This window comes from Chroicocephalus ridibundus, chromosome 17 (genome assembly GCF_963924245.1).
Source record: "Chroicocephalus ridibundus chromosome 17, bChrRid1.1, whole genome shotgun sequence".
Classification (NCBI taxonomy): Eukaryota; Metazoa; Chordata; class Aves; order Charadriiformes; family Laridae; genus Chroicocephalus; species Chroicocephalus ridibundus.
Window position 1 is genome coordinate 1,518,885 of NC_086300.1, and position 17,800 is coordinate 1,536,684.

The 17,800-nt window shown below is 52.9% G+C and overlaps 2 protein-coding genes across 2 annotated transcripts in view; both read left to right on the top strand.

Annotated features, from left to right (window-relative positions):
* Positions 1–1,449: 1,449 nt before the first annotated feature.
* PHB1 (prohibitin 1) lies at positions 1,450–6,607 on the top strand. The gene is made up of 7 exons (XM_063354784.1): positions 1,450–1,511; positions 2,025–2,150; positions 2,575–2,736; positions 3,181–3,323; positions 3,887–4,003; positions 5,182–5,277; positions 6,234–6,607. The coding sequence occupies exons 2-7, from the start codon at positions 2,063–2,065 to the stop codon at positions 6,444–6,446; spliced, it is 819 nt and encodes a 272-aa protein (XP_063210854.1). The 5' UTR covers positions 1,450–1,511; positions 2,025–2,062; the 3' UTR covers positions 6,447–6,607.
* Positions 6,608–11,715: 5,108 nt separating this feature from the next.
* ZNF652 (zinc finger protein 652) overlaps positions 11,716–17,800 on the top strand; it is a 31,046-nt gene continuing 24,961 nt past the window's right edge. Inside the window, exon 1 of the mRNA XM_063354782.1 lies at positions 11,716–11,736. The gene's annotated coding sequence lies outside the window, so the exon portion shown is untranslated. The remainder of the gene's footprint in view (positions 11,737–17,800) is intronic.

The window sequence follows — 17,800 nt, forward strand, 5'->3', positions numbered from 1 at the left end:
TTAGGGCTTGTCCGTGGCTCCCTGGGGCACCCCCAATTTCAGCTGGGCTTCAGGGGGGGCCCGGCAGGTCTGGCTGCCATCGAACACCTTCACCTCATCCTGTTCCTTTTTGGCGTCCGCCTCCCAGCGCTGCTGAGGCACAAAAGACCTTTTGTGGCCTTGGAAGGAGTGTTGCCAGACACAGGATGGGGCTTCCACAGCACATCTGTCTGCACAGCTGTGCTGGGGACCTGGGGGACCCGGGGATGCCATGGGGGACGCGGGAGGGGGTGACCTTCCCAGGCAGGAGCTGCACACACGGGGTTGGAGGCGCACACAGACAAGAGCTGGGGACGTCGGCTGGGACGTGCCCTCGCTTGTTGGGCCCCCGATTGTCACCCCACTCAAAGGGCAGCACGGGCAGCCGGGAGCCTCCATCGCTGGTTGTGGAGCAGCTCCGTGCCTCAGTTTCCCCACCCAGAGCAGAGCTGGTGAGAAAGGGACCCTCTGAGCTCGCAGAGGGGACGCGGTGCTCCCTGATCGCTCCTGGGACCTGCTGGGCCCTAAAGGAGGGGGTTCAGCACCATTTCCACCCCGGGATGCTCCTGGGGAGGACGTGGCCCGGGGGGTAATGAGGTCCCCTGTGCCCAGCGGTGTCACATCAGAGGGAAAACCCGCCGGGGGGGGGACGGGTCGGGGCTGCCTCGGGGGAAGGCGGCTCCTCCGGAGCCTCCCGGGGCAGAGGGTTTATTTCTGTTGTTCCCTCTCTCTTCTTTCCCATTTAATCGGGATTCCTGGAGCCGCTGGGAGAGTGCTGCTTCCCTCTAGCGGCACCGGCCCCTCCTGCTCGGGGGGTGGCCGGGCAGCGTGGGGGCTGCTGGCGGGGGAAAAAGGGGCCTTTGTCGGCAGCGCGGGGGGCTGCCCCGAGGGCTGTCTGGTTTCTCACGCCCGAGGGGACAGAGCGCCCGGCGGGTGTCTGCCCGCCCCGGGGACGGTGTCGCGGGCAGGCGGGGGATGTGGCCGGACGCCGGCGGGTCCCTCCTTGGCACCGCCACCGCCTCTCCCTGACCCGCTGACCCGCCGCTCCGCTGTCCCCGCGGCGCCCCCCCGGGCCCGCCGCCCCCTGCCCAGGCGGTACCGGGAAAGGCCGCCGCCAGGCCCGTTTCCTGCCGTGACAAGCCGGGGTGGGCACGCGACGGCTCACCCTCCCCGGGCCTCCAGGCCGCACCTCGGGCCCCGCAGAGCCCCGCACCGGCCCGGGGCAGCCCCCACGTGGCTCCCCGCCGCCAGGACTACAGCTCCCAAGAGGCCCTGCGCGCGGCGGAGAAGCCTCAGCCAATGGGAAGCGGCCTTGCTCAACTAGCCGGCCGCCGCGGGGCTCGCCGGGAGTCTGGCGCCGCCGGGCCGCGGGAACGGACAGGCAGAACTACATATCCCAGAATGCCGCGGGAGGGCGCGCGGCCAATGGGAGGCGGGCGTCTTGGGGCGGCGCGCAGGCGCGCTGGGGCGGGCGGCCGCGGATTCATGTGGAGGTCAGGGGCGCCGCGGGAGGGGAGCGGGGCCGGGGGCGCGGTGGGTCTCGGGGGCCGGAGGGCGCGGCGGGGGCCGAGCCGAGGCCTGCGGGCGGGAGCGGGGCCTCGGCCCACGGGGCGCCTGTCCTGGGGGCGATAGGCCTGGAAGGGAGCGGGGAGGGGGAGGCCTGGCTGCGGGCGGCGGCCGGGGCGGGTGCGGAGGGCCTTGGAGCGGGGGTAGCGCCGGGAGGCTGGAGCGGGCTGTGATCCGGGGCGGGGGTCGGGGCAGCGGCCTGGGCCTGCGGGGGGTGCTGCCCGCCTCCGGCGCCGGGCCCCGGGAGGAGAGGCGGCGGGTGGAGGGGGCCGGCGGGGCCGAGGCGGCGGCCGGCGGGGAGGGGGAGCGGCTGGGGATGGCCCCGCTGCGGGCTGGGTGTTCTGGAGGGGGGTTCGTCCTCGGCTCCCTGGGCGCCCACTCACGGGAGCCCCCCGCCTTCCGGCTTCGTAGGGTTTTAACCAGCTGGGGGGGGTTCGCAGGAGGGGCTTTTTAAAGGGGCTGGAACCGGACGTGTGAAATGGCTGCGAAGGTGTTTGAAAGCCTTGGGAAGCTCGGCCTGGGGTTGGCTGTGGCAGGTGGAGTTGTCAATTCTGCTCTTTACAATGGTGAGTGGGAGAAGCCGAGCGCTTCCAGTTCACTTTGTATCTTTTTTTTTATTATTATTTTTGTCTGTATCTTGGCTGTTCTGTGCTTTTATTGCTCATGGAATCGGGGGAGAACAGACACGAAGCCTTGCCGGGCTGCTTTATACCTTGTGTGTTGCACAAGCAAGAGGGTTTGCGGGGCCCTTTCTCTAGGAAACTGTCGAGTAGTTGCTGCCCTTGTGGGCAGACTGGGGGACGGGGAGTCATGGCTGCGTCCCCTCTTGGCCTCATTGCCCCAAATGATCTAATTAATTTCACTGGTCTCCTGTAGTAAAAGGCTTTAACTGTCCTCGATGGAGCGTTCCGTGGAGGAGGTTTCGGTGGTGTACAAGTGCAATGGGCAGCAACTGGGGAATTGCGCTTGACCTGCTGTTTTCTTCTCTAGTTGATGCGGGCCACAGAGCCGTCATCTTTGACCGATTCCGCGGGGTCCAGGACACAGTGGTAGGAGAAGGTACCCACTTCCTCATCCCCTGGGTACAGAAGCCCATCATTTTCGACTGCCGCTCTCGCCCCCGGAACATTCCTGTGATCACTGGCAGTAAAGGTGAGTGTTCGGACCCAGCAGCCCTACGAGAACCGGGTGCTTTGATGATTTTTTTTTTTTTTTTCCTTTTGGATGTGGAGATCCCATGTCTCCTGAGTCCAGCTTGGAACAGAGTCAGGAATGGTTTCACCTGTGTTTTTTAGTTACAGAACAGAGAGGGGGACCCTTCCTTCAGTCCTGTAAGTCGTCCCTTTCCACATAAAGTCTCTGCCTTTACAGTAGGGCAAGTAACTCCCCACATCACAAACAAACTGAAGTTTAAATCTTATCTGTCAGGAGGATTTGGATCCCATGGTGAAAGGAGCAGTAAAAATAACTCTTCTTTGCTGGGAAAAAGAAGTCTGAATGTTTATTATTTCTCCTTTAGTTGCCCTGGGGAGGACAGCTTCAGGATGTCTCCTGTGCCTGTGGTTTGCCACTAAACTTGTGACTTTCTTCACACAGATCTACAGAACGTGAACATCACGTTGCGTATCCTGTTTAGACCAGTGACTGCCCAGTTACCGCGGATTTTCACCAGTATTGGAGAGGACTACGATGAGCGTGTCCTGCCCTCAATCACAACCGAAATCCTCAAGTCTGTTGTGGTAAGGACAGCGTGAAAGCTGCTGGGCTCTGCCCGTCCTCTTTCTTTCCTCCTTTTAGCAGTGAGGACCTGCTGGAGTGTGGAATATGTCGTGCTCCAGACTAAGGCTTCTCTTTTCGCCCCCAGGCTCTTACGGGCCATAAAAGTAAAATAAAAATAAAAAGTTAACTGTAGCTACACTAATTGTTTGTGTCTGGGTCACTCTGCTCTTCAGGATGGGAGTTGCAAGTCAGGAGACTGGGATTTTCACTTCTCCTGTATCAGCTTCCTGAAGATCTCTGGCTTTGGAAGCATCCCCTGGGGACTGACAAATAATCGTTAACTAGCTGTAGTCAAGTTTTTGTGTTAAGTGCTCACCTGCACAACCTCCTCTCCAACTTATACTTAAATTCGCAGTCATTCATTCAGTCTTTCTCCTGCTTCACATGCCTGGGCAGCTCGGTGTGTGCTGGCTTTGGGAGAACTGGGTTAACACTGGGGCTCGTGGGTGCAAAGACAGGCAGAGCATGGAGAATCCATCACTTCTCGGAGCTGTCTCCTCACTGGTGTCCATCCCAATTCCAGGCTCGCTTTGATGCTGGAGAACTGATCACTCAGAGAGAGCTGGTCTCGAGGCAAGTGAGCGAAGACCTCACGGAGAGAGCAGCGACCTTCGGGCTCATTCTGGATGACGTGTCCTTGGTAAGAGTTCTCCCTTTTTGGTTTCTGTCTTTGGAGTGTGCTCCGGTAAGGGCAGTGGAGAAGAGACTCAGAGACAGAAGGCCGAAGAGTGGGCTGGAAGTTTGGGTGTGTGGACTGTGTTTGTCTGTCTGCAGGGGCATGTGATGTGGTGACTGCAGCTCAAGTCAGTACTTCTGGCTTTGTCGCTGGCCTTGGGTGACCTTGAGCAAGCCCTTGAAGGCTCAGCTGCACTGACGTGTTGACAGACTCCACTGTTGCAGGGCTTTTATAGTTAAAATGAAGAGCAAATGCTTCTGTGGATGGTGGATCAGGCTGCACATTGCTTTAGGGAAGCCCTCTGTTCCACGAGCACCCTGACAAACAGGGAGAAAGTGCTAGGCATGAGGAGGTAGTGAAAATACTCTTGATAGCATCCTTTTTTCTCCAAGTATTAGGTTTTCTCCTGACTCTGTCGTCTTCTGAGACTGTTCAAGCTCTCCCCTCCTCCCTCTCCTATGTCCCTATAAGCTTTGTAAATTAAATCTGTTGTAATCTGGCTTGTACGTGCCCCTCTCCCTCTCTCTTCTGGGGTTCCCTCCAAAGCCTGCTTAAAGGAAAGGAACACGAGCCGTTTCATTTGGCTTTGAACATATAGGAAGCCTTTGCGGGAAGGAGACTTTGTTTCTGCAAAACCTGAGATTGTGACTCTTTGTATCTGGTGCTTTCCACTGAGCGCCCTCCTGAAAGAAATTCACCTTTCCCTGTGCCATGCCAGGAGCCTGCAGCCGCAAGCAGCGGGGCTGAGCACACCAGTGCATAATGGGGCATGAAAGGTGTAGGGTGGCTTGGCCGACAGCGGGCTCCCCTGCCTGGGAGGGGAGCGCTGGGTGAGCGGGCTCCCTCTGCCGAGTGCTCGAGCAAGCGGCGGTGGCAGGAGCGCGTGGTGTCTCTCTGAAGGTACTGGTGTTACTGGTCTGCTGGACTGGAGCTGCACTTGTGACATCTCCCTTAGGACTTCAGAACTGGATGGGGAGGCCTGCTTGTCCCAGTTTCTGTTCTTTTAGGGATACTGGCTTTCTATTTCCACTCCAGTTTCCCTGATGCAGCCAGGCTGCCTCCCCCCACCGGGAGCTGCGTGGGTCACAGTGGTGCCGCTGTAAACTCAGCGTTGTGAACTTTGCTTGATTTCTGCTCTGCAGACCCATCTGACCTTTGGCAAGGAGTTCACGGAGGCGGTGGAAATGAAGCAAGTAGCCCAGCAAGAAGCAGAGAGAGCCAGATTCATTGTGGAAAAGGTACCTTGTCCTTCTGAGAAACTTGGAAATGGTTCCTGGTATTTCCTTCCCACTCCAGCTTGCAGCGAAGATCTCACTTGCCTGTCCAGGAGACTGGGCAGGTTGTATGACAAAGTCACTTAGTGTCATAATGCTGACATGGTTCTCAGCTCTGGCATATGATCATTGGACAGATAAAGCCTAAGGTTGGGTTTGTGGGTCTTTTTTCTTCCTTCCAGCACTGTGTCACAGTCTTATTGGAGTGCTGAACAGAAATGTCTGTGTGGAGAAGGAGGGAGGAAACAGCGCTCAGGAGAAAGCGTCAGTTAGAAGCAGGGCTCAGGGTTGAGATTTGCAACCCAAGTGATCCTGCTGTTTGTGAATTTTGAGGGGGTGGCCGAAGCTTTCCATGGTGTTTGATACCACGGGCACAGGGGCCTGTGTCCTAGGAGTGTTACTGGCTGCATCGTGCAAGACCCCATAATCTGAGATCAACCCGGGATCTCGGGGAGCATCCACAGAAACAATTTTGTGTTAAAGTACCCTGGTACAGTGAGAACGTGCCTGTTGAGATTCTAAGAACCTGCAACTACACCCAAAATTAAGTAAACAGTAAGATGCATGTAATCAGCCATGATGATTTAAACAGAAGTGTTTATCTGACCTGGTTTTAACTCCACTGAAGTTCTTGAATCTTTCATAGGCAGTTTTCCACCAGGAGTGCGCTGTGGTGGGGTAATGTTTCATGAGGTTAAGACTGATAAGGCAATTTCAAGATGATTTTTTAACCTGTTTTCCACGGTAGGCAGAAAAACAGTCTAACAGAATACAGCCTTCTATCTTAGCTCTCCTGCTGGGGAAAAGAACAGTAGGGTGGTGAAGTGGGAATTTCTGTTTTAAATGTGACACTAGCATCCTCCCTCTCTTTTGTGCTTCTTTTCTGTTGCTTATTCCCCTTCTCACCCATGTACTTTCAGGCTGAGCAGCAGAAGAAAGCCGCTGTCATCTCTGCTGAGGGAGACTCAAAAGCAGCCGAGCTGATTGCCAACTCGCTGGCCACTGCAGGCGATGGCTTAATTGAGCTGCGCAAGCTGGAGGCAGCTGAAGACATTGCGTACCAGCTCTCACGGTCCCGCAACATCACCTATCTGCCCTCTGGACAGTCTGTGCTCCTCCAGCTGCCGCAGTGAACCTGGCTCTGCGAACATAGCTAGCCTCATCACCTCTACCTACCAGATCAGCCCTTTCCAAAAGAATCTTTGCAATTTCCTCATTGGTAAAAGCAGAGGAAATTAAAATTCAACCCATTTTGAAATCTTAATCAAATAAAACTGAACGCTCTTGACAAGAAGCCTGCATTCTTCCCATGTACGGTCAGAGGAGTGGCCCCACTGACCATTAAGCTAGGTTTGAGAATTGCCCCTTTCCAGGCAGTTTGAGCAACAGGAGCAGAGTTTTCATCTGTTCACTCCTGGCAAACAGGTAGCCCAGGTGACTCCCTGACCACAAGAGTGCTGTATCAATCCGGTGTCACAGCGATGCTTCAGTGCCTTTAGGCTGGCTGAGCCAGGGTCGTTACAGACTTGCAGGTCCTGGACGACGGAACAGGAACACTCGGGGCTCAGTCTTCAGTCAAGCCAGTCTCTTCAGGTGTCAGCTGGGAGAAAGAGGACATCTCAGCTCTTAGGACAGTGGCTCTGCCATGCCTGGCTGAGCCATAGCACTGATAGCTGGAGGCACAGATCCAGTGGATTGTGGCTGGGGGTGAGAATAGCAGAGATTGACTTTATGTAGTAGATGGATTTCAGGCATGGAGAAGAGAAGATACTTCCTCTGCAGGAAATACTTCTCATGTACATGGGGCATCTCCACTTCTCCCCCTGCTGCCGCACACTGATCTGTTTGCTGCTGCCTGCCCTTCTTTCACCAAGGTCAGTAGAAGTGGCAGCTGGCCTATTCCAGATGGCACCTGGGACAAAGGGGGGATGACTCGGTGCTCCGTGGCTCAGGCAGTCAGAGGTGGGCAGAATTCTGTGTTACATCAATGCTCTTTTTATTTAGGGAAACTGAATCGTGAGGAGGATGTGATGAGTGAGATTGTGTAACCAGCCTTCAATAAATGTCACGGTCCCAAGTGTAGTATTGTGGGATGTTGTTTTGTTCTTTTTATTATCTCAGAAGAATGAAGGTTGGTCAGCGGAGCAAGACATCTCATGCTTGTGCTAGATTATTTAGATAAAAGTCACTTAGCACAGGCAAATAGGGCTCGTTCCTGACAACCTAAAACCTTGAAATATGATTCTTGGGCTGAATTCCTGCAACAAGGTAAGGCTGAGAGTATCTTGAGGTCATTGTGAAGGCTTTTAATTGCTTTCCATGCACGGTTCAGGCTGTCATTTACTGCATGTACATACATTCTCCAGGGTGCTCTTTTGATGCAACACGATGCTGTTGGAAAGAAAACGGGGGTGTATTGTACCAGGTACAGCCTACAGCAAACTTCAGACCTGTCAGCGGCTGTCAGAAGGCGTGGTACTAGCCTGGCACACCACTACCCCCATCCTGCAAATCGGGTGCTCGTACAATGTCTGTTATCCCTGAGCAATGCTGTCTCAGGCGGGCGTCATCGCTACCCTGAGGATGTTGAGCCCTCGGGAAAGCTTCTGTGAACGGTGGGCTCATTTCGTCATCGTACAGCCACTTTGGATTGTTGCCCTCACCTCTGGCGAAATGGAAAGACTTGCCTGCTCTTTCTGCTGGGCAGGGTACGCTCTTGCAGTGATGAGGTGCCTGAGCTTGCAAAATATTTTAAGCAGCTGAGCGGTCGGGTCCATAACTCCTAAATAACTTCCAGACCTCTTCCCCCTCCAGTGCTCTTGTTCTTTATTCTTCTGGTTTACTGCTTCAGACACTTGTAAGGAAGCTTCCACTTTTCTCCCAAGGCTCCTTTTAAAACCCCCTTAGTGTTTCCCGCGCTTCTCTCCGTTAGTTTCATGCACCAGGTGTTGGGCTCAAAACAGCGTGTCTGAAATCCCTCCTCAGCTTCTGTGGCTCTGCATTACTTCTCCCTCCAGTTCTGCATTTTCAGTGGAGTGTGGAGTGTTTCCTGCTGCTTTTGCTGTTACCCTCTCTGGAGGAGGTGTCTGAGGCTCTAACGGTGGCCCCTGGGTCTGATTAATCACCATTTCCTTTGCTTTTGGGTGTAATTCTTTTTACAAATGTTCCCTGGCTGTTAACTGCTCCTTTACCCTCGCTCTGCCTCGCTTAATGCCTAAACCTGCCATGAACTCATCAGACTTCAAAGCTGCTCTTGAACCCGTAGCTGTCTTGGTGTGTGCTAGCTGAACCCCCTGTTTATATTGTGTTTATAGCGGCTCTTCGGCCTTGTAGGCCATGCAGACGGTCGAGCTCTCTGGCTCCAGGTGGGAGCAATGACCCTAAAAATCAAGACATGGTTTTGAGTGGGCTGCACAGGGATACTGGGTGAGGAAACAGCCAGCTGCTTGCTGGATGAGCGCCGCTCTGAGAGCTGCGCAGCAGTGAGTGCGCACTGCCTGGCATCCTCTGCCAAACCTCTCGGGTGCTGGCAGACTCCTTGATGTAAAAACAAAACAAGAAGTCGAGATCGTGTAGTCAAGGACTGGCCTGCCTGGCATTCCTGGCCGAGGCTGGACTAAAGGGAGTTGAAGGATGAACTCTGCCCGGGACGCCGGCCCTTCCCTGGCAGCGTTCGGGAGGTGTTAGCAGGGTGTGAGCGCTCGCTCTGTGCTTTACTCGTCAGGGCAACAGAAAGGGCTTGGGTAACACGAAGGCAGGCCGCCCCCGCTGCTCAAACAAACAAGACGTCCCCACCCTCTCTGTTTGGCATTTCTAACCTTGTTGCTCTTAATAATCTAGTAACAAAAACTTGCTGGTGAAAGTGGAGCACAAGCTGAGGTTGGAGAAACAAGAGAGAGGGTCAAGGCATGTGGCTTTGTACTGAGGGCAGAGAGCGGAGGTTTGTTGCGCGGGCCTGGGTCTGCCCTCCCAGAGAGCCTGCGTAAAGCGCTCCACCAGCCTGGCGTCCCGAGACTGTCACCTGCTGCTCTGCCGGCTCCCAGCTGCAGGGCAGGGCTATTGCAAGGGCTCTTTGCAACTCTCATGCGTACGAAGGTGCTGGAGATGCTCCAGAAACAGCAGATCTCCCTCCTTCACCTCATCCTTAGAGAGAGCAAGAGAAGGGCTGTCTGGTGACCTTGCCTGGAGGAGCAACGACGGGCTGGGGCAGAGTACTGCATGACCACCATGTGCCAGGTCTCGCGGGTGGGACGCTGCAGCCCAAGGTAAGCCGTGACCAGGGGTGGGAGGCAGCTGGATGATGACACTTGAAGGGAGATGGAGAAACTTCAGGTTCGTTTCTGTGAACAGAAAAGCCCGTGGGCCGGCTGTTATGCCTGGATTCCCGCTGTCGGAAATGAATGGCACAAGCCTGATTGATGGAAGAATTTCCCGCATTGGGCAGTTATACCAATTCTCTATTGCGTGGACTTTGTGCCACTTTGTAAGGATTGTAGCCATGCTAAAACTTCTGCTTGGGGGAGGGGAATGCTTTCTGCTTTCTGTGCTCAGTTTTTTCATTTTTGCCACCTATTTGCACAAAACACTTTGAATTCAGTATACCTGACAACTTTTAATCCCCCATCAAGTTAGTTTGAAATCGGTTTTCTCTGGAGGAAAGACAACATGATTGCATAAAGCCAGTGCTTCCCCAGCAAGGTTGGATGTGTTACTGGGCTGGAGATGGCAACGCAGCTAAAACGGCCCAAAAATTTACTCAGAGAAAGGCTCTGCCCCAGCCTTCTCCCTGGGTGTTCACTAGTCGGAATTAAATGCCCTTGTGTCAGGTTCTCCCTCCCCCGAGCTGACTCACACCAGCATCACACTAGGTACTCCTGTATCTTCCCGTTTTCCAACAAACTGTTACGCTTAGCACCAAAGTCCTGGGGCCGGGGGTGTTTCGTGGGTGAGCGATGGAGGCTGTAGCTTTGCTGCTAACCGTGACAGACCGCCTTAGCCAGGAGGGACGCTTGCGAAGCGGTCACCTTCTCCAGAGGCGAGACGAATGCCGGCTGAGGCCGGCAGCTGGGCTGCTCTCCCACCAGAGGGCAGCAGCAACGCCGCGCTGGGCACGGGGAGCAGAGCGGGGACCGAAGGGTGTCCCTCAGCCTCCCGTGGGGACAGGTGAGCGGGGGGGTCACCCTGCCCTGGGCAGAGGAGGTGAGGAGTGGGCGCGGACGAGGGCAAACGCAACAGCACAGTCTCCGGGCGAGGAAGGAACAGCACAACCTGGCATGAGACCTGTGAGATGGGCAGTACAACTTGGGCGAGTGGGCGGGCATGGAGTTCAGTCCCTGTGCCTGGTAAACCTGATGCCCACTGCGGTCTGCTGAAGATCTCCAGCAACAGGTTTTAACTCCTCTCACCTGAGGTAGCACTCTGGAAGGTGCAAATGCCTGTCTCCCTTTCTAACCCTGCTCCCAGCGTGGCTTGGCTTTGCAGCCTGCCTCCTTGCAGCCTTTTGAGCGCTACTCCTTTCCCACCCACCAAGGGCCACCCCTAGTTTATTACTGGGACAGGAACAACAGAAATGTCTAGGTATGACTTCAGAGGTGCAAGCTGCTTTAGCTTGACATTAGAGAACAGCATTGAGTCCTTGGGTCCAGCCCACAAGTATGATGTGTTCATACGGGAGGGCCCAGTGTCGGTAAGAGCTTGGTAGTTTTTTTTTTTTTAACCTGAAGCCCTGTAGTTTTGTGGCCCCAGAGCAATTGGAGTAATGGCAGCACAGATTCATCACTTGTATTTCACTGAAGACAGCCCAAAAACTAAACTATAGTACCAGGTTTTGGGCAAAGGCCTGCTGGAAATGGGCAATATAAGACTTGCTGGGATGACTAAAGGGCCCTGTATGAAGGAGACTGCAGCCCTCTGCTGCCAGAATGCGTCTCCCACTTGAGACCAAAGAGCAGTGGCTGGTTGGTTGCCACCTTCACACATCAGAGCCCTACAAGCCAAGGTGAAATCTCCCTGCCTACTGCTCTTTGGCTGCAAACCTCCCGAGAGGTTTGGGTTTGGTTTTCTTCCTGGGAGACTTTGCCTTGCTTCTCCTTCCTTTCATGCTAGTGGAAGAGCTCAGCTCTGCACCACCCGCAGCAGCTGGGCCAGCCCGGTAGCAACATTCAGACCAGCCAAACAAGCTTTTGTTCGTGATAAACAAACAGGAAACTGCCTGATTTCCTCTGTGTGTTCACCCTCTCTCTCGCGTGCGCTCTCTCCCTTATTTAATAGATAACCAGCCTACCTGACTTGTGAAGAGGAGACCAAAAGCACCCACATGGACAGGCGCACTGGGGCAGCTGTAATTTGCAGTGTGGCTGTTGAACTGAAGTGGGCATCTGCTCCCCGACAGTCGCTGATGCACCGGAGCTGAAGCCTCTCCAGGTAAGGGAGCTCCCGAGTCTGATAATTTGTACCCTGCAGCAAGCTGGCAGCACGTCTGAAGTGGTTAGAGCAAGGGATAGGGAGGAGTTTCCTTATTGCTTCCTTTGTGCTGTTTATATCCAAGTGGATCTAGCAGAAAATGCCTCTGTCCTGAAACACAGAGGATGTGGTGGGGGCTGCGGGGGGAGAAAGCACTTGTGGAAGTGGGTAGGAAATAATGTCCTAAGCCAGACTGGAGCTCAGCTCGGATGGGAGACGGAGAGCAATTCTTAGGGCCAAATTTGGTTTAATTATTCCTTGCCTGGCACTATTCAGTGCTGGGGGCTGAGATGTTCCTCGTATGCCTGGTTTCCATCAGCAGAACTGAGCTGACTTCGGCCCAGCAAGTCCTCACTTACACTGGTGTAACTCTCAGAGGTAGGGCAGGTTTGCTTAGGGATGGCTCGACTTTTGTGATTTGGTTTTCTACTTGGTAAAGCAGGGGAGGACTGTCACAGGTAGAAAGGTATCAGGGTGAGTGATGGGGGACATAGTGTACTCTATCTAGGGGATGCAGAACAAACTTCCAGAGAAAGAGAAGCACTTGATGTCTTTAGAAAAATATGGTGGATACTTCTTTTAACCACATGCTCACCTACAGCCATGCTTGGTTTACTTTCCGCACCCATAGAAAGCAATAAAATCCCAAATCTATGGGGAAAGGACCTGGTGGAGCAGGCATCCAGTTCTTGCTGAGCACAGCCTCAGAAAGGAGAGGAACTAGAGAGGCTGGGAAGCTCCCACAGGAGGCTGAGCTCAACTGCTGCTGTAAAAACAGCATTTGGGGTTCCCCCCAGTGGATCTGCACACAGTGCTGATCTGGACCGAGTCAGAAGCCTGCAGTAAGTTATCCTTGATCTCTGACAAGTCAAAGCTGTGCACAAGCACAGGAAATTGTGTCCCAAACTGAGCTGCAGGATGGCAGTGCAGTCAATGGAGTGAAGTCAGTGGAAGATGCCAGTTGCAACATATGTTCATGTCCCCCATGCTGGTAGGGGCAGGAAGGGCAGGAGGAGGCTAGGAAAGAGTGCGTGCAGGATGCCTCTGAAGCAGTAGGTTAAAAATATTCGAGAGGCAAGAACAGGAAGGAAGCAGGGGTTAAGCCTGAACAAGGTGAGTCTATCCCAGAGACATTAATTCAAACATGACTTTCATGGGGATAAGTCTTGCAGTGCCCTTTCTGCAAAGCTGGTAAATACAGCTGTTTCCTCTGTCACAGCATCTTCCCCCCAAGCACAGGCTTTTCATGGGTGTTTTTCAAACCCAGAGGGATGTTTCTACACAAAAAGCTAGGCTGGAAGATTGGGTGTGAATGGAAAGGACTCTAGTTAAACCAGTTTGTTCTTCACCAGCCGAGGTATATGGACCCTACTTGCACTGCTTCGGTAGGGGTTGATGCTGACCTGAGCAGAGGTGCTCTTTAATGCAGGCACAGAAATGTCTCTAACAGCCTGCTATGGTGATGTTTCCATTTAACAACTGCCCCAGCACAAACTTTAGAACTTCCCTCATGCAGGCAGTCTGACGGGGAGACCACCTGAGATTACAGCGTAACACCAAAGCTGATCAAACAGACCACAAAGAATAAAAGCCCAATTCTCTAAGTTGAGTTTCCCTCACCCTGCTCTTGTCCAACTGCCATATCTCATGATCTGTGTTTTACTTTATTTAAAATTAAAATTAAGGAAAAAAAGGGGAAAAAAAGCACAAAACCAAGGCTCCCCGAAGAGGATTTTTTTTATTTTTATTTTTTTTTGTGGCGTGATTTTTATGCAGAGGCTGATGGCTCTGACAATACAGTCATGCTACCACCCTGCCCCCAGTACCCCAAAGAAAGTTAATAACCCACACATAAATCTGCCAGGCTTTTCTGTATTATTCAAGGCTGTTACCACTGCCCTGCCCAGACACAAGGCCCTGCAAAACCATGCTGAAATCAGATGGCCATCCTGCATCCCTGAAGAGCTGCCCCTCAGCACCCAGGTGCTTGCTGTGTTAAAATACTTGTCAGGGAGGGCTGAGTGTGTCTTCTGAGAAGGGCAAAGTTAAAGCTGTGGCACACGAGTAGGTGTACCAGTCTGGAGTTCTGCTTCTCAGGTGTTTATTGCATATCAACTGCGCCTGTACCCTGCTGCTCTGAAGGTCTAATCTCAGGCACAAGATGATGTTGGTGGGTGTTAGCTCTGCTATATTATTTGGAGGCAGTTAATCTTTAATTGTGGCCTTACACTGAACTAGTAAAGGAGAAGGGAGAATGGGAACCGGAATTTCCTCTGCTTGAACTTCTACTTCGCTCTGATACAGTCTCAAAGCCCAGCGCCTCTGCACTCAGTGGTGGTGGTTCCCTCAGACAGTGCAGGGTTTCCTGTGACAAGAACTAGCAGGAAAAACCCTTTGTTTTCCTTTTGCTTCCTTTCCCGTTGCTTGAGAGGATCCTGAATCTTGCAGGACATAGCAGGATACCTAAAAAATAAAGCATTAATCTGAGAGTCAACTGGTTGGGTTGCAGACTGGGTCGGCAAAGTGTCAGCACCCTGTCCATGCCTCAGTTTCTCTTCTCCCCCTTGGTTTGTTTTCCTAGTGGGGCTGGTCCTTGAGCAGCACCTAGCTTCAAGGGCCTTTCTCCCTGGGGAAGGACAAAGTCCCAATTGCAACTGTGCCCACATAAGTGTCAAGTCATGCCCAGTTCAGGCTGTTCCCAAACAGAGCTGTGATGATATGGCAGCCTCAGCAAAAGACTAACGTGCGGAGAAAGGCTAGTGCTGTTCCCTGCTTAGTGCCAGCCCTGTCACCAGCACCAAGAAGCCACCAAGAGTCACCTCTCACTGCAGTAGGAGACAGGGAGGCTAGCAGGAAGGCAGCCCATCTCCCTGTTGGCTGTGGGAAGAAAGGGCTAGAAGGGCTGGTTCCCTGGCTGCTGAGTTTCCCAAGAAATCATCACAGCAGGAGTCTGGATGAAGCAGAGAGCCATCGCTGCCCAGGTAAAGCCGAGAAATCTTGTAAATTGGGCCCCATCTCACAGGTCATGTGAGTCCGTAGGCAGACATCTCCCTTACTAGAGGATTTCAGACCTGGTTTGCTGCCTGAAAGCCATATGAAGTCACCAGAGCAGATGGCTTGGGGATTGTCCAGGAACACCTAACTTTGCAAACCCAAAAAGCCTGCCCATGCCACAGGAAAATTAACTGCTGATGAAAGTAGGAGTTCACCTCTGCTTGATTTTTCTCCTTCCCACACTATTCTGCAGCTGGTACTAGTAGTTATCCCCACCACAAAGCTTGCTGCATCTCAACAATACTCTTACTTGTTAAGTTTGCTTTCTCAGCAAGTCTAGAACACCTGGTCCTCTAGAAAAAACACAGGTGGGCAACACTGTGTTCTGCTGTGTCCGAGACCCCTGGCCCAGCAAATTCTCATAGTTTTATTGTATTTTTCACCCTGAAATGTCCTAAGCTGCTTAGCAGAAAAAAAATCTGGTTTCCAGGAAGGGACAATGTCACCTACTGCTGTACTGCTGCTAGTTCTGGAGAGAGCTGCAGACAGCTGCTTGCTGAAACATTGCAGCAGTTTAGGGAGGAAATGAAGATCTGTATCACCTGTCCCTGGCACCACATGCAACGAGAAGGACATGTGAGGGTTATACTATGTTATAGCCCCACTGGTTACACTACAGAGAGAAGGGAAATGCCAGAGAGAGCAGGCGCAGGAGCCACAGCATCTTACTGAGCAGGGAACGAGATGCAGAAAAGTTGCATCTAGAAGTTGTACATCAGTGTGAAGGGAAAGCAGAGATGACAGCAAGGAAATCAGAGGGCTGATAAGGATCTGTGGCTGCGAAGCAGGTGTGTGCTAGGGAGCGGATCATATGCAAGAAGAGATGTGGGGCTGTTGCCACATTTTGTTTGTTTCCCTTTACCTGGCTGACATGTCTTTTCATGTCAAAAGCTAGATCAAAGAGAGGGATGTAAATAGCTGAAACAGGCTTCCTTGTGGGAACAGGGCTGAGTGCCACAGTCAGCCTCTCAGCTGGATCCCTCCTTGGGAGCAGCATGAGGAGCTGTCACCCTCCATTAGCCAAGCACCCAGGGAAGAAAATGTGCAACTGCAGGGTGCCCTGGGCATTCAGGAGCCAAACCACACAGTGAGGCTAGGAAGAGGCACTCTGCTCTGCACCATCTCTTCCCTAGGCCACTGTTGATGGGACATGGCAAGGCCACAAGGACAAGTGCTTTGGTTTCATCGTGTCAGAAGCCCTTCAGAGTCCAAGGATATTTGCACTTGGTCCCTGATTTTTTATTTTTTTTAAAAAACTACAGAGTCATGGTGTCCATTGAGCAAGAGGGATTTAATGCTTCCTTTTAATCTCTGCATAACTCTTACTTGGGGGGACTGAAATCAACCTCACTGACACCATTTAAAGCTGAGGATGCAGAACACCTTTATTAGGAATGGCCCCTGCAATCTTCCAGTAGCTATTTCAACAAGAGGGAACCTCATGCTGCAGGCTCAGGGTAAGGAAGCCAGGTTAGAAAGCCACAGACTGCATCAGAGAAGAGGGAACAGCCTGGGAGACCAAATGCTCTCCTCACATACTGGAGAGAGAGAGATATCATTAAGGCCCTGGCCCACTCTTGTCCCATGGATGGACACCAGCAGTGGCTTTGCCTTTGTGGGTGTTGAAATAGTTGATGGCTTTACTCCTCAACTGTGCTCCTTAGGATAAGAGTGCCCACTGATTTCCCCCATCCCTCTACTGAAATCCCACATTTGGAAGAGGGGCTCTGTCACTCATTGCTGTCTTGTTTGTTCACATTCCAAGAAAGAGGTCCCCTGCATTTTTCTTCCTGCCCTTTTCAAGGCAGGAAATTCTACTACATGGCATCCTTCACGTGCATACAGTTAACCAACAGCAGCACCACATCCCCTGACATCGTCACTGTATTTTTCTCAAGAAGCTGCATTGCGTGAGGGCATTGGGCTAAGATGGAACAGTGCCCATGCTCTCAAAGCTCAGGGTCTCCCCTGGCTACGCCTTCCTTCTCCGGCTATACACAGGTCCCAGCAGAGATCAGAACAGCCTGGGGCCTGCTCTGAACTGGGCCAGCTAATAACAGCTCCCATGGGGCTGGTCAGAGCAAAGTGCACTGTGCTGTGCCCCTTTCCCATGCCCCCGCAGCAGGGCTTGCTGGGGCAAGGAAGAAAACTGGCAATGTTGTTCTAATGCCCACCATGGGGCTTCACCAGCCTACCCTGCCCCTTTTATTTGATTGTGAACTGACTCTGAAAGCTCCAATCCCTGCTCTGCACAGGGAGTTTAAACCTGGGTTATTATTCAATAATCAAGAACAGGTCAAATACACTGGTACATAATATTACATTTCAGGGGAGTGAGGGTGTACAGATTTTTTGCAGAACCTCAAATCAAGTGCCCTACACTGTCGGGGGCGGGGGGGGGGAAATTTTCAGCAAGCAAAACAGATGAGGAAACAAACCACAGGTAGAGAAAGGACTGCGGACAAAAGGATTTAAAAGAGGGGGCTACAGCAGGAACACAAGTCTGAGAGCAGGCAAGAGGGAGCCAGAGCTACAGGGCACAAGAGATTCCTGAAGTCCCTGGGAAGCAGCTAACACTACCAAAACAGCTGGAGCCCTTCCCCCTTTTCCTGCTACTCTCGCTAATTCTTTTACCGCCGCCAAACCTAAACCACAGCAGTGCTCTTCCCTCCTACACAGCACTCAGCAGTGGTTTTCAGGGCTGTGGAGTAGGCTTCGCAGCTTCCTGGGAGGGGTGGTACCACTGCGAAATGCTGTGCCAGCCTGGAAAACAGCAGCCCCGACCCTCCCTGCCTGCTTTTATGAGCCCTATACGTGCCACCAACAGAGAGCTCTACCAGCAACAAATACTTACTTCTTGTCACATCTCCCTCATACATCAGCCTGGGCCCTGCAGGTGGGTGTAATCAAGAAACCACAGGCCAGAGTTAAGTAGTTATTAGTATTTTAAGGGGAGAGGAAAGTTTGAACA